At 38.9% G+C, this 15,643-nt stretch overlaps 1 protein-coding gene across 1 annotated transcript in view; it reads left to right on the top strand.

Annotated features, from left to right (window-relative positions):
• SMIM31 (small integral membrane protein 31) overlaps nucleotides 1-10,263 on the top strand; it is a 47,439-nt gene extending 37,176 nt beyond the window's left edge. Inside the window, 2 exon segments of the mRNA XM_070790985.1 lie at nucleotides 9,266-9,399; nucleotides 10,178-10,263. Coding sequence (XP_070647086.1) covers nucleotides 9,288-9,399; nucleotides 10,178-10,263 — 198 coding nt within the window. The 5' untranslated portion in view covers nucleotides 9,266-9,287.
• Nucleotides 10,264-15,643: the final 5,380 nt, after the last annotated feature.

The raw sequence follows: 15,643 nt of genomic DNA, 5'->3' as shown, positions 1-15,643 counted from the left end.
TCCTAGAATGTCGACGTTCACTCTTGCCATCTCTTGCTTGACCACTTCCAATTTGCTTTGATTCACAGACCTGACATTCCAGGTTCCTATGCAATATTGCTCTTTATAGCATTGGACCTTGCTTCTATCATCAGTCACATCCACAGCTGGGTATTGTTTTTGCTTTGGCTCCATCCCTTCATTCTTTCTGGAGTTATTTCTCCACTGATCTCCAGTAGCATATTGGGTGCCTACTGACCTGGGGATTTCCTCTTTCAGTATCCTATCATTTTGCCTTTTCTTACTGTCCATGGGGTTCTCAAGGCAAAAATAATGAAGTGGTTTGCCATTCCCTTCTCCAGTGGATCACATTCTCTTAGACCTCTCCACCATGACCGCCCGTCTTGTGGCCCCATGGGCATGGCTTTGTTTCATTGAGTTAGACAAGGCTGTGGTCCTAGTGTGATTAGATTGACTAGTTTCTGTGATTATGGTTTCAGCGTGTCTGTCCTCTGATGCCTTCTTGCAACACCTGCCATCTTACTTGGGTTTCTCTTACCTTGGACATGAGGTATCTCTTCACGGCTGTTCTTACTTTGGACAAGGGGTATCTCCTCACCGCCGCCACTCCTGACTTTGACGTGGAATAGCTCCTCTAGGCCCCCCTGCGCCTGTGCAGCCACCATTCCTTGGACTTGGGGTTGCTCCTCCCGGCCACCTCCCCTGGCCTTGGGTGTGGGGTAGCTCCTCTAGGCTTCCACCCCTGACCTCAGATGTGGGGTAGCTCCTCTTGGCTGCTCCTGTGCAGTCTCAGCCTCGCACTCTCAGCCACCACCCCTGACCTCAGATGCAGGGTAGCTCCTCTCGGCCATTCCTGCGCTGTCGCAGCCTGGCATTCTCGGCTGCTGCCCTTGACCTCAGACATGAGTTAACTCCTCTTGGCCACTGCCCCTCGGGCATGAGGTCTCCCAGTTTCTGCCCCTGACCTCGGACGTGGGGTAGCTCCTCTCGGCCTCACTCTGTGTGTCATCACAGCCACCCGCACATTCAGAGTCACTCAAATCTGTAGCCTGGGGCACAAGAACCAGCAAGACTGTCCTTATTGTTGTCTATTTTCCTGCCTGTTTTCCTTGTGCTATTCTCTTCTTCTGGAATGTCCATCACCTTCCATCCCTTGATATTAAAGTTCACGGAGGTTCATGATATTGTACAGGAGACAAGGATCAAGATCATCCCCATGGAAAAGAAATGCAAAAAGGCAAAATGGCTATCTGACGAGGCCTTACAAATAGCTGTGAAAAGAAGAGAAGTGAAGAGCAAAGAAGAAAAGGAAAGATATAAGCATCTGAATGCAGAGTTCAAAAGAATAGCAAGAAGAGATAAGAAAGCCTTCCTTAGTGATCAATGCAAAGAAATAGAGGAAAACAAAAAAATGGGAAAGACTAAAGATCTTTTCAAGAAAATTAGAGATACCAAGGGAGCATTTCATGCAAAGATGGGCTTGATAAAGGATAGAATGGTATGAACCTAACAGAAGCAGAAGATATTAAGAAGAGGTGTCAGGAATACACAGAAGAACTGTATAAAAAAGATCTTCATGACCCAGATAATCACAATTGCACTCATCTCACATGCTAGCAAAGTAATGCTCAAAATTCTCCAAGTCAGGCTTCAACAGTACATGAACCGTGAACTTCCACATGTTCAACCTGGATTTAGAAAAGGCAGAGGAACCACAGATCAAATTGCCTATATCCATTGGATCATTGAAAAAGCAAGCGAGTACCAGGAAAATATCTACTTCTGTTTTATTGACAACTCCAAAGTCTTTGACTGTGTGGATCACGATAAACTGTGGAAAATTCTTCAGTAGATGGGAATACCAGACCATTATGAGACCATCAGGCATTTCTCAGACATGCCTTCTGAGAAATCTGTATACAGGTTAAGAAAAAACAGTTAGAACTGGGCATAAAACAACGGACTGGTTCCAAATAGGGAAAGGAGTACGTCAAGATATTTTGTCAAGGTATATTGTCACCCTGATTATTTAACTTATATGCTGAGTACATCATGGGAAATGCCAGGCTTGATGAAGCACAAGGTGGAATCAAGATTGCTGGGAGAAATATCAATAACCTCAGATATACAGATGACACCACCCTTATGGCAGAAAGCGAAGAAGAACTAAAGAGCTTCTTGATGAAAGTGAAAGAGGAGAATGAAAAAGTTGGTTTCAAACTCAACATTCAGAAAACTAAGATCATGGCATTTGGTCCCATCACTTCTTGGCAAACTGATGGAAAAACAATGGAAACAGTGAGAGACTTTATTTTTGGGGTCTTCAAAATCATTGCAGCCATGGTGACTACAGCCATGAAATTAAAAGATGCTTGCTCCTGGAAGAAAAGCTATGACCCACCTAGACAGCATATTAAAAAGCAGAGACATTACTTTGCCAGCAAAGGTCCATCTAGTCAAAGCTATGGTTTTTCCAGTAGTCTTGTATGGATGTGAGGATTGGACTATTAAGAAAGTTAAGTGCTAAAGAATTGATGGTTTTGAACTGTGGTGTTGGAGAGAAGACTCGAGTCTCTTGGACTGTAAGGAGATCAAACCAGTCCATCCTAAGGGAAATCAGTCCTGAATATTCATTTCAAAAGATTGATGTTAATGCTGAAACTCCATGTTTTTGGCCTTCTGATGTGAAGAACTGACTCTTTGGAAAAGACCCTGATGTTGGGAAAGATTGAAGGCAGGAGGAGAAGGGGATCACAGAGGATAAGATGGTTGGATGGCATAACCTAATCTATGGACATGAGTTTGAGCATTTCCTAGAATTGGTGGTGGACAGGGAAGTCTGGCATGCTGCAGTCCATGGGGTCACAAAAAGTTGGACATGACTGAGCGACTGAACTGAACTGAACTGAAGAACGAAAAAGTATATGTGACTTTGGTAGCAGCCAATAACATGTTGACTTACTATAAAAATTATAAACATTACTTATTTTAAAGATTTGTGCATTTGAATAAATCATTAAGTCCTGCTTATTTATGCTAAGATTATATACTATCAGGTAGTGAGCAGAATTACAGGAATCATGTTGACACTAAGAGTCTTATCATATGTTGATTAATTATTTATATAGCACGCTCTGTGAATAACTTGTCTGTAAACTTCACTAACTTTTAAACTGGGCATTTGTAATTTTCTCACTAATTTGTAGACCCTCATTACATACTTTGGATTAAAGATTCTATTATCATTCAATCTACCTCTTCTCTTTGTTTATGGTCTTTTTGGTTATTCATATTTTCAAATTTTATTTTTAACAGAGTTAAATCTACCTTAACTGAAAAACCCTTGCTCATCTGTGGCCCCATTCTTTGTTCTTTCTGTGATCTTGCCATGCATGAGGTAGGGATTTGAGGTTAGCTATTACTTATGACTGCCAGTGTATAGTTAAAAACTCTATAATACCTATACATACAACCTCATTATTTTTGCCTCCTGTCATCCATTCCCTCCTCCACTGAAACCTGGCTCACTTAAACATTCAGATGGAGATTACATGAGGAGGAGTTGTCCAACACAGTGATTAAGAAAATGGAACTAGAGGTTCTAGATGGTTCAGGGAAATCAGTGTGGGAAAATGTGATTATGTTAGTATTGTGGTACAGCCAGAATCTTATAAAAGTGAACAGATTGTGTTATTTCTCTATAAATGTCCTGATTTTTTCCCTCACTTTCATGTTTCCAAAACCCAAGAGTCCGTTTGTCAGTAGAGAAAGAATCTGTTAAATCATGCTGATTTTAAGAGTCTAGGCAGGGAATTTCCCTGGTGGTCCAGTGGCTAAGACTCTGTGCTCCCAATGAAGGGGCCCCAGGTTCAATATCTGGTCAGGGAACTGGCCCCACATGCTTCAACTAAGACTTGGCACAGCCAAATGAATACACAGTTTTGTTTTTTATTTTTTAATTTTTTTTATTAAATAAGTTTTTTTTCTTTTTTTTAAATTTTATTTTATTTTTAAACTTTACAATATTGTATTAGTTTTGCCAAATATCGAAATGAATCCACCACATGTATACCTGTGTTCCCCATCCTGAAATCTCCTCCCTCCTCCCTCCCCATACCCTCCCTCTGGGTCGTCCCAGTGCACCAGCCCCAAGCATCCAGTATCGTGCATTGAACCTGGACTGGCGACTCGTTTCATACATGATATTATACATGTTTCAATGCCATTCTACCAAATCTTCCCACCCTCTCCCTCTCCCACAGAGTCCATAAGACTGATCTATACATCAGTGTCTCTTTTGCTGTCTCGTACACAGGGTTATTGTTACCATCTTTCTAAATTCCATATATATTCATTAGTATATTGTATTGGTGTTTTTCTTTCTGGCTTACTTCACTCTGTATAATAGGCTCCAGTTTCATCCACCTCATTAGAACTGATTCAAATGTATTCTATTTAATGGCTGAGTAATACTCCATTGTGTATATGTACCACTGCTTTCTTATCCATTCATCTGCTGATGGGCATCTAGGTTGCTTCCATGTCCTGGCTATTATAAACAGTGCTGAGATGAACATTGAGGTGCACGTGTCTCTTTCCCTTCTGGTTTCCTCAGTGTGTATGCCCAGCAGTGGGATTGCTGGATCATAAGGCAGTTCTATTTCCAGTTTTTTAAGGAATCTCCACACTGTTCTCCATAGTGGCTATACTAGTTTGCATTCCCACCACTGGCACAAAGACAGAAATATTGATCGATGGAACAAAATAGAAAGCCCAGAGATAAATCCACACACATATGGACACCTTATCTTTGACAAAGGAGGCAAGAATATACAATGGATTAAAGACAATCTCTTTAACACGTGGTTCTGGGAAAACTGGTCAACCACTTGTAAAAGAACGAAATTAGAACACTTTCTAACACCATACACAAAAATAAACTCAAAATGGATTAAAGATCTCAACGTAAGACCAGAAACTATAAAACTCCTAGAGGAGAACATAGGCAAAACACTTTCCGACGTACATCACAGCAGGATCCTCTATGACCCACCTCCCAGAATATTGGAAATAAAAGCAAAAATAAACAAATGGGACCTAATTAAACTTAAAAGCTTCTGCACAACAAATGAAACTATTAGCAAGGTGAAAAGGCAGCCTTCAGAATGGGAGAAAATAATAGCAAGTGAAGCAACTGACAAACAACTAATCTCAAAAATATACAAGCAACTCCTACAGCTCAACTCCAGAAAAATAAATGACCCAATCAAAAAATGGGCCAAAGAACTAAATAGACATTTCTCCAAAGAAGACATACAGATGGCTAACAAACACATGAAAAGATGCTCAACATCACTCATTATCAGAGAAATGCAAATCAAAACCACTATGAGGTACCATTTCACGCCAGTCAGAATGGCTGCGATCCAAAAGTCTACAAGCAATGTTTTTTATTTTTAAGAATCTAGGCAGTATTATAGGAAAGATGTTTAATCTAACTAGAAATCAGGAAAATGTCCATTTAAACACAAGATGGTATTTTTAAACTCAAATTGGGAAAGGGAATCCTAAAGAGGGAGTGTTGGGGAAGGACAGAGAAACAGTTGTCTACATATAGTATTGGTATGGTTGTAAAATCCAGGGAAATTTGTGAAGAAATATTTCAATATTTTATAGATCCAGCAGTTCCTCTTCTATAAATCTTTTCTAGAGAAATCTATGTCAGTGTGCAAAGTTATACTTAGAAAATTTTTTTTCTACTGCATTGTTAGCAATGACAAAACATTAGAGGGAATCCAAATTCTCAACAATTCAAATGGTTAAACAAGTGACAGTGGAGCCGTATTCTAGAATACTGAGCTTCAGAATAAGTAACCAAAATAAGCTGGACCAGTGTGCATGGATGTGAAAAATTCCGAGATACATCTTACCACTCCACTTGGTAGTACTCATCATATTTTAAAATATGCATACCTATGATACATAAAAATTTTCTGTCCAACAAAACTACAAAAAGCTACAGACTTCTGATCAATATCTCCCAAACTATACAGTCAATTGTAAGAAATATGTTCAAAAAATCAGAAATATGTTCAAAAACAGCAGATTTTTAAGAGCTTATTGTCCAATCACCCACTTCTCTTCTGCTATGGCAACAACTAGAAGATTGCATGTAAGAAAGAGAGCAAAGCTAACTCCCACCTCAAATCTTATCTGTCAACTATAGGATATTCAGTTCAGCCCAGTTCAGTTCAGTCACTCAGCGGTGTCTGACTCTTCATGACCCCATGAACTGCAGCACACAAGGTTTCCCTGTCCTTCACCATCTCCTGGAGTTTTCTCAAACTCATCTTGATTGAGTCAGTGATGCCATCCGACCATTTAATCCTCTGTCGCCCCCTTTTTCTCTTGCCCTCAATCTTTTCCAGCTTTAGAATCTTTTCCAATGAGTCAGCTCTCTCATTAGGTGACCAAAGTATTGGAGTTTCAGTTTCAGCATCAGTCCTTCCAATGAATACTCAGGGTTGATTTCCTTTGGGATTGACTGGTTTGATCTCCTTGCAGTCCAAGGGACTCTTCTGCAGCACCACAGTTTGAAAGGATCAATTCTGTGTTCCCTTGCCCTCTTTAGGGTCCAACTCTCACATCCATACATGACTACTGGAAAAACCATAGCTTTGACTATATGGACCTTTGTAGGCCAAGTGATGTCTCTGCTTTTGAAAACGCTGTCTAGATTCATCATAGCTTTTCTTCCAAGAAGCAAACATCTTTTAATTTCATGGCTGCAGTCACCATCTACAGTGACTTTGGAGCCCAAGAAAATAAAGTCTGTCACTGTTTCTGTTGTTTCCCCATATTTTTGCCATGAAGTGATGGGACCAGATGCCATAATCTTCATTTTTGAATGTTGAGTTTTAACCCAGCTTTATCACTCTCCTCTTTCACCTTCATCAAGAGGCTTTTTAGTTCCTCTTTGCTTTCTGCCATTAAAGTGGTATCATCTGCATACCTGCGATTATTGATAACAACCTGGAAATCTTGATTCCAGCTTGTGAGTTGATTCAGTCCATCATTTCACACGATGTACTCTGCATAATGGAAAGCGATAACAAACCTAGACAGTGTGTTGAAAAGCAGAGACATTAGTCTGCCGACAAAGGTCCATATAGTCAAGGCTATGGTCTTCCCAGTGGTCACATACAGTTGTGAGAGCTGGACCATGAAGAAGGCAGAATGCCAAAGAATTGATGCCTTCGAACTGTGGTGTTGGAGATTCCTGAAGGTCCTTTGGACAGCAAGGAGATCAAACCAGTCAATCTTAAGGGAGATCAACCCTGAATATTCACTGGAAGGACTGATGGTGAAGCTGAAGCTCCAGTACTTTGGTCATCTGATGTGTACAGATGACTCATTGGAAAAGTCCCTGATGCTGGGAAAGACCAATGGCATAAAGAGAAGAGGGCATCAGAGGATGAGATGACTAGACATGAGCATGAACTTGGGTAAACTCTGGGAGATGGTGAGGGACAAGGAGGTCAGGCATGCTTCCTGGGGTCCACGGGGTCAAATAGACATGACTGGGCAACTGAATAGCAATGACTCTGCATATAAGTTAAATAGCAGAGTGATACTATAGAGCCTTCACATACTCTTTTTTTTTTTTTCGGATATATCCTTCACATACTCTTTTCTCAATTTTGAACCAGTCCATTGTTCCATCTTCAGTTCTAACTGTTGCTTCTTGTCCTGCATACAGCTTTATCAGGAGACAGGTAAGTTGGTCTGGTATTCCCATATCTTTAAGAATTTTCCACAATTTGTTGTGATCCACATAGTCAAAGACTTCAGTGTGGTCAATAAAACACAAGTGGATATTTTTTCTGGAATTCCTTTGCTTTTTCTATGATTCAATGAATGTTGGCAATTTTATCTCTGGTTCCTCTGCTTCTTCTAAATTCAGATTGTACATCTGGAAATTCTCGTACATTTGAAGCCTAGCTTGAAGGATTTTGAACATTACCTTGCCAGAATGTGAAGTAAGTGCAATTGTGCACTAGTTTGAACATTCTTTGGCATTTCCTTTCTTTGGGATTGAAATGAAAACTGACCTTTTCCAGTCCTGTGGCTGGAACTACAGCATATAATGAACTCATTTCAAAAATATATTCAAAGGAAGCTGGGAACTTAGATGAAAGACTTCAATAAATTGCTTCCTAAAATAGGCAGTAAATAAACAATTTAGAAGGAGTTGCAGTAGAAGAGTGTGAAATCTCTTTCTCCATGTCTTAAAATTATAACATTCCCACGTATGTCCACAGTGCTTTAAATATTTTACATTATATAGTGAATATTGAAAGACATACACAAAGAGGTTACTTCCAACTAGGTAATGTTATAATTTCCCCCAATGGAACTATGATTTCCTTTCTAAATATAGGAGCTCTCCTTTTTTGAATCTGAGATTAGATGGTCTTATGGTTGACTTGTTAACACATTTATTTTTATCTGGGTTAGGTTGGATCAGTGATTCTGAAGACTCTGGTTTCTTCACTAAAAATTGCTTCAATGGTAGATTCATCACCTGGTTGGCAAATGCTAGGTTATTTCCAGAACAAGAACTTACTCTGAACCTGGGTATGATCAGTAAGACAGAAACCAAAATATGTTATTTTTTTTTTCCTTCATGAAATGAAATATATACTATCTTTGCTGCCAGAGTCCCCAAAACTCGCAAAACATAAACTGACTGTCATTGACCCTCCCATATTCTCTTCCAATCTACACAGTAAAGCCTAAGTTCAATTACACAGATGGTGAGGCCAAATTTCCAAAAAAGGGACCATACTCCATTTTTGCTATCACCAAGTGTACAGAAATATCTTGCTGCTGCTGCTGCTAAGTCGCTTTAGTCGTGTCCGACTCTGTGTGACTCCATGGATGGCAGCCCACCAGGCTCCCCTGTCCCTGGGATTCTCCAGGCAAGAACACTGGAGTGGGTTGCCATTTCCTTCTTCAATGCATGAAAGTGAAAAGTGAAAGTGAAGTCGCTCAGTCGTGTCCAACTCTTAGCGACCCCATGGACTGCAGCCTACCAGGCTCCTCTGTCCATGGGATTTGCCAGGCAAGAGTACTGGAGTGGGGTGCCATTGTCTTCTCCAACAGAAATATCTTAAGTTTCAGTAAATCTCAGTATAAAATAAATAGTTATTCAAGCTCTCTACGGACTGGAGTTTATTATGTGAGTGTCTGCTTTCTATTGCAGGTAAAGAAGTTTGTGGTCTTTCATGGAACTTCCATTTACCAACCTGGAAATGGCATTCATTTTACTAGCTTTTGTTATATTTTCCTTCTTTACCCTGGCTTCCATCTACACTAATCCCAATGAGAGGAATGAAGGTAAGGAGAGAGAGCTCTTCATAATAGTCTCCATTTCCTTTCCCCACCCAATCATCTTTCTCTACGATTTGATTTGATTTAGTTTCTAATTGTATGTTTAAGGGTGTGTATGTGTGAGAGAGAGACAGAGAGAGAGACAGAGAGACAGAGAGAGTTTGCTTGTTTAATAGCCTGAAATATCTACTACAATATTTTGCCCCTATTTATTAAGAAACATTTGGAAATGGTAACAACTATTCACATGACTTTTTATCCCAGAACTTGATGGATCTTAATGCCCTAAATTTTACATATATATAAAATTTTTCTTTCACCATCCTCTGTTCCTGCCCCTCATCCCTGTTGCCATCAGAAACTTAAAATGTGCAAAAAAGTCCAATGTCTTTCAAAGTCTTTAGAGGTAATTTTTCACATGAAACAAATTCCATTATTTTGTAAGTATATCATGTGTGCATTTTTGTTCAGCTCTACATAGGAAGGAAAAGAATTAAAGGGTTTTTTTTTTTTTTTTACTAATGAGCTCTTGTCAAAGCCCAAACATCTTTCAAAAAATACGTGGAAGTATTTAAATAACTCAACATTATGTTTCCTCATTGCCAATAATAAAAAGTATAATTTAAATGGCTGTTATTAATATTTTACTGTAGTTCAGGGCCCACCATGTTTTACAGAAAATTAATGGTAACTGACCATGTTTGAGGGCAAAAATTTTAATGTGTGTGCATACATATGTGTATACATACATATGTATAACATATGCCAAGAAAACAACACAAAGTTTAGGAGAATAAGACAAAATTGCAAAAAAAAAAAAAAAAAAAAACAACAACTGTGTTTCTTAAAATTGTGATATCTCTTTATTAGCTTCTGACTATGAAAGAAGTGCTGTCTGTGAAATACATTATTATTCTCTATCTTACAGGCATACAACACTTGTAGAAAACAAACAAACAAACAAAAACTATTGTAAATAGACATTCCATTTTGTGCTGACATGAAGATTAGGAAAATTAATTGAAGTCCATAAATTCTTTCTCATGCTCCATATTGTTTAAATTTAATGGGTTTGGTTGAAGGAAAGAGTAAAACCAAAATACCAATTCAGTTCAGTTCAGTCACTCAGAGGTGTCCAACTATTTGTGACACCATGGACTGCAGCATGCCAGGCCTCACTGTCCATCACCAACTCCCAGAGTTTACTCAAACTCATTTCCATTGAGTTGGTGATATCATACAACCATCGCATCCTCTGTCGTCCCCTTCTTCTCTCTCCTTCAATCTTTGGCAGCATCAGAGTCTTTTCCAATGAGTCAGTTCTTCGAATCATGTGACCAGAGTATTGGAGTTCAGCTTCAGCATCAGTCCTTCCAATGAACATCCAGGACTGATCTCCTTTAGGATGGACTGGTTAGATCTCCTTGCAGTCCAAGGGACTCTCAAGAGTCTTCTCCAACACCACAGTTAAAAAGCATCGATTCTTCGGCGCTCAGCTTTCTTTACAGTCCAACTCTCACATCCATGCATGACTACTGGAAAAACCATAGCCTTGAATAGATGGACTTTTGTTGGCAAAGTAATGTCTCTGCTATTTAATATGCGGTCTAGTATCTTTCTTTAAATTTTTGATCATAATGTTTCTTCCAAGGAGCAAACATCTTTTAATTTCATGGCTACAGTCACCATCTGCAATGATTTTGGAGCCCAAGAAAATTAAGTCTGTCACTGTTTTCTTTGTTACCCCATCTATTTGCCATGAAGTAATGGGACCAGATGCCATGATTTTAGTTTTCTGAATGTTGAGGTTTAAGCCAACTTTTGCACTCTCCTCTTTCACTTTCATCAAGAGGCTCTTTAATTTTACTTTCTGCCATAAGGGTGGTGTCATCTGCATATCTGAGGTTATTAATATTTCTCCCAGCAATCTTGATTCCACCTTGTGCTTCATCCAGTCCAACATTTCTCATGATATATTCTGCATATAAGTTAAATAAGCAGGGTGACAATATACAGCCTTGATGTACTCCTTTCCTTATTTGGAACCAGTCTGTTCCATGTCCAGTTCTAACTGTTGCTTCTTAACCTGCATATAGATTTCTCAAGAGGCAGGTCAAGTGGTCAGATATTCCCATCTCTTGAAGTATTTTCCACAGTTTGCTGTGATCCACACAATCAAAGGCTTTGGCATAGTCAATAAAGCAGAAGTAGATGTTTTTCTGGAACTCTCTTGCTTTTTTGATGATCCAACAGATGTTGACAATTTGATCTCTTGTTATTCTGCCTTTTCTAAATCCAGCTTGAACATCTGGAAGTTCATGGTTCATGTACTAGTGAAGCCTGACTTGGAGAATTTTGAGCATTACTTTGCTAGTGTGTGAGATGAGTGCAATTGTATGGTAGTTTGAACAATTACTTTAACAGTAAAGTAACTACTGTTACTTTAAAGTAACTTTAACAGTACTTTAAACTTTAACAGTAGTGTCTTTTTCTCACACATAAAACCTGGGAGTAGTAAGTTCTCTGTTGACGACATGCACTCCCTCGTGTCCTGGACTCTGTCCACACTGTCTCGGTTCTCTCCAATTTCCTGCTGCAGCTCCCAAGTCTGGCCAATGTATCATTGGATGCCAGTCAGCAAGAAGGAAGAAGGCACACCTATATTAAGGACACTGCCAGAATCTGCATAGACCACATTCCTTTGGCCAGAATTTAGTCCATGGCCATACCTGCAGGAAAACTGGGAAATGTAATAGTTATTTTAGAAGACATGTACTGAGCAAAATTTTGAGTTTGTTTCTAAAGGAGGAGGAGTACAGCCAGCAGTGTCTGCCAGACACGTAAACTTATAACCACACATTCACTCTAGGGTGGTAGTCATTAAGCAGGGAACATTTGAGCTAGAAGGAATGTTAAGAGAGCATCTAATTTACTGATGCTTAACCAGAAATAAATATCAGAAAGATGAATCATGCTTGGCACCCATCACAAGCCAAGCAAATATGTATCTCTGGATGTTATACTGGGCTGTGTCTTTAAAACAAAGCCTCCTCCACTCCCGAGTTTTCTAGCTTTCATCTTTGGTTAAGAAGCACTTTCAGATGTGACAACATCTGAGACCCACAAATGTTTAGCAAGTTTCTCAAGTGTTCAGTTAGTTAGTAAAAGAGCTAAAACTAGAGCACAGTCTCCCAATTCCATGTTCCTGTCCACTGTCTGCACCCCTGTGACTCCCCAGTTTTGATCCATGGTCCGAGCCAGTCATAGAAATTTACCTTTCTTTTACACTTTTGTACTCCATTTTTCATAATTTCCTTTTTCTTCAATTCTGTTTCTCTTATGTTTATTTTGAAAGCTAAAGCAATTCCTCCCTTTAAATACTGTTACACTAACAGAACTAGAATTCTGCTCAAGGATTCCCATCAAAGAACACTCTTGCTTCCCTTCATAACCACCAGGTCAGTTACAAGCACAATTTTGCATGAAAGCACAAAATGTATATGCTTTCCTAAATGTCATAAGATCCATGAGTAAAATACACTTTCATTAAAATAACAGATCTCTTTTAATTTCCTTTATGGCACAAGTAGTGAATTACAGGAACCATTAAAAATAAAGTTGAGAGACATTTAATTTCACATGTTTATTAAAAATCTAGTAGACTCTGCAATGAGTAACAATGAATCTAAAGCTGAAGAGACTCAGTTCCTATGTCAAAAACTGGCATAGTCTCATGAAGGATTCAGTTGTATAACCAGAGCAGGCTCAGTAAATGTTTGACCAGAGGTTTTGACTAAGGATGATGAGATTATAATGGAAGCTCTTCCTCAGGGGAACTGAGGAGGGCTTTACAGAAGAGATGACCACCCTGGTGCAGTTGATATTGACAGAGTAAGATGGGAGGGGTGAATTTCAAATAAGAAAGCAGCTGAAATGAAAAATTAAATATATGAGATTAAAAAATCAGCTATAATTTTGAATGCATCTCAAGTCAAGCAAGGAATTGAATGGAACTGATCATTGACCAGTGTCTTCTGAAGCCCTTCAGAGGTCAAAAGAGGAACCACACATTTTAATAAAGTCTTTCTTAAACCTAAAAGAAGTGAGCATATGCCTCAACCACCCATGTGAGGTCAGAGGCTCTCAAGCTCTAACTTGCATACAAATCATATAGAGATTTTATGAAAAAGTAGACTATGTTCAGTAGGTCTGGGGGGGGGGAGGGCATTTCTGCATTTCTAACAGGCTTCCAGGTGACAACCATCATCCAGAAGACTAACCAAGCCACAGATGTGACACTCCCAGACACGAGGAAGTCAGACTCATCTGTGTGCAGCAGGGGAGGAGGGAGCTTGACTATGTGGCTGGTTGTCCACTTTCCAGCAATCAAGGTGTTACATGGCACAGGGCACACAGAACAGGAGGAGATGGTCTCAGCTTCCAGTACATTCTTGTCTCAAGTTCTAACACATCAAGAGTGGGTAAATTCACGTTTAAGAAAAATATTTTATGTCTTTAAAAGAGGTGAGAACCATTGAAAATAATTCTTAAATTTTTTAGGAAAAAAATTGTACTCAATTGAAGTATTGTTGATTTACAATGCTATGTTAGTTTCAGGTGTACAGCACAGTGATTCAGCTATATAGGTCTACTTTTTCAGATTATTTTCCCTTGTATACTCAGATAAAATACTGAGTATAGTTCCCTGTTCTATACAATAGGTCCTGGTTATGAGAATTATTCTTTAAAAAATCAGAAAATCTTAGCATTGTAAGATTTCTAAAACTCTTAATAGTTTGTACATCTTCACTATCTCATTTGTAATCAACATTCTCAATTCTCTTACTCTATGCCTTTCTATAAAGGAACAGTTAAGATAACTTTATTTATTGAAAGAGGGTACAAAGTGTGACAAAGCCTTGAGACATTTCAGAAAATTTTACTTTTTGAGAAACTGACCAAGAACCCACATTTTTCCCATTATTGTAAGAAGTCTCCAGAAAAAGTTTTTCAAAGACTGTCAATTCAACTCTTCTCCCTGGAGGAAGTTTGACGATTTTGATCCCCAACTGAAGTTGCATAGATCATTTACATTTGAATTTTCAGAGTTACTTAAGAATGTTGCTTTTGTTCTAGACCATAAGATATATTTTAAAATTTAAAGTCAAAACTTAACATAGTGCTTGTTTGCAAATCTGAGTCCAATAAAAGCAGAATTCAGTCACTGTAGAAAACCATGTAGCCCAAAAGAAATCTTGTCTGGGCAAGGAAACTTCACCTACCACCACTATGATGAAAAGTATTGTCTCCCATGGACTTTCTAATCACACCAACAGATTCTTGCATTACACAAGCACTCAGAATTAGTCATCCCAGATCATTATTGATGTCCTTTGAGATTCATAGGTGCTTAATTCAATGTCATATTGTCTACCTTCAAAGTAACAGAATAAAATATTTGTCACTTGATAATTATAGAATTAACTTGGATGGTGCATTTCCAAAAAAGTTTTAAGAATCCACTCAACCTGAAAAAAAAAAAAAAGGTTATCTTATCTTAATGACTTAAAAATTGAGAAAAATTAAAGTCATAAAGGTAGTGAAACCGAAATGATGCAGGACTACTTTTTCCCAGCCCAGGACATTGTTTACTGGACTCCCCGTCTCACTGTCAGCATAAAAGCGATGATGATGGAAATGTTTATTAGGTGCCTTCCGTGTAAAAGGCAAGAGGCCAAGCACTTTAGATTACTTTGTTAATCTGTTTAATCTTAAAATAACCTTATGAGAAAGGTAATAGTAACCTCACTGTTTACAAGTGAGGACTTTGAAGCTTTAGCTTTGACTTCAGACTACTGGGCTAATGAGTGAAGTGCACAGGTAGGACTCAGTACACAGGATCCAGAACCTGGTGCACTTTCTCTCCAGATTCCCTTGAAAAAGGTATTTGCTTTTTTTAAAAATGCATGTACCTCTCTTTTTTCCTACAAAGAACTTAAATTGGCTAAAATATATATAACAATCAGTCAGTCAGTTCAGTCGCTCAGTCATGTCCGACTCTTTGTGACGCCATGAATCACCATGCCAGGCCTCCCTCTCCATCACCAACTCCTGGAGTTCACTCAGACTCACGTCCATCGAGTCAGTGATGCCATCCAGCCATCTCATCCTCTGTCATCCCTTCTCCTCCTGCCCCCAATCCCTCCCAGCATCAGAGTCTTTTCCAATGAGTCAACTCTTTGCATGAGGT

This window comes from Bos indicus, chromosome 6 (assembly GCF_029378745.1).
Source record: "Bos indicus isolate NIAB-ARS_2022 breed Sahiwal x Tharparkar chromosome 6, NIAB-ARS_B.indTharparkar_mat_pri_1.0, whole genome shotgun sequence".
NCBI classification, from domain to species: domain Eukaryota; kingdom Metazoa; phylum Chordata; class Mammalia; order Artiodactyla; family Bovidae; genus Bos; species Bos indicus.
Note: the sequence above shows the minus strand (reverse complement) of the source record. Positions and strands in the feature narration are given on the sequence as shown.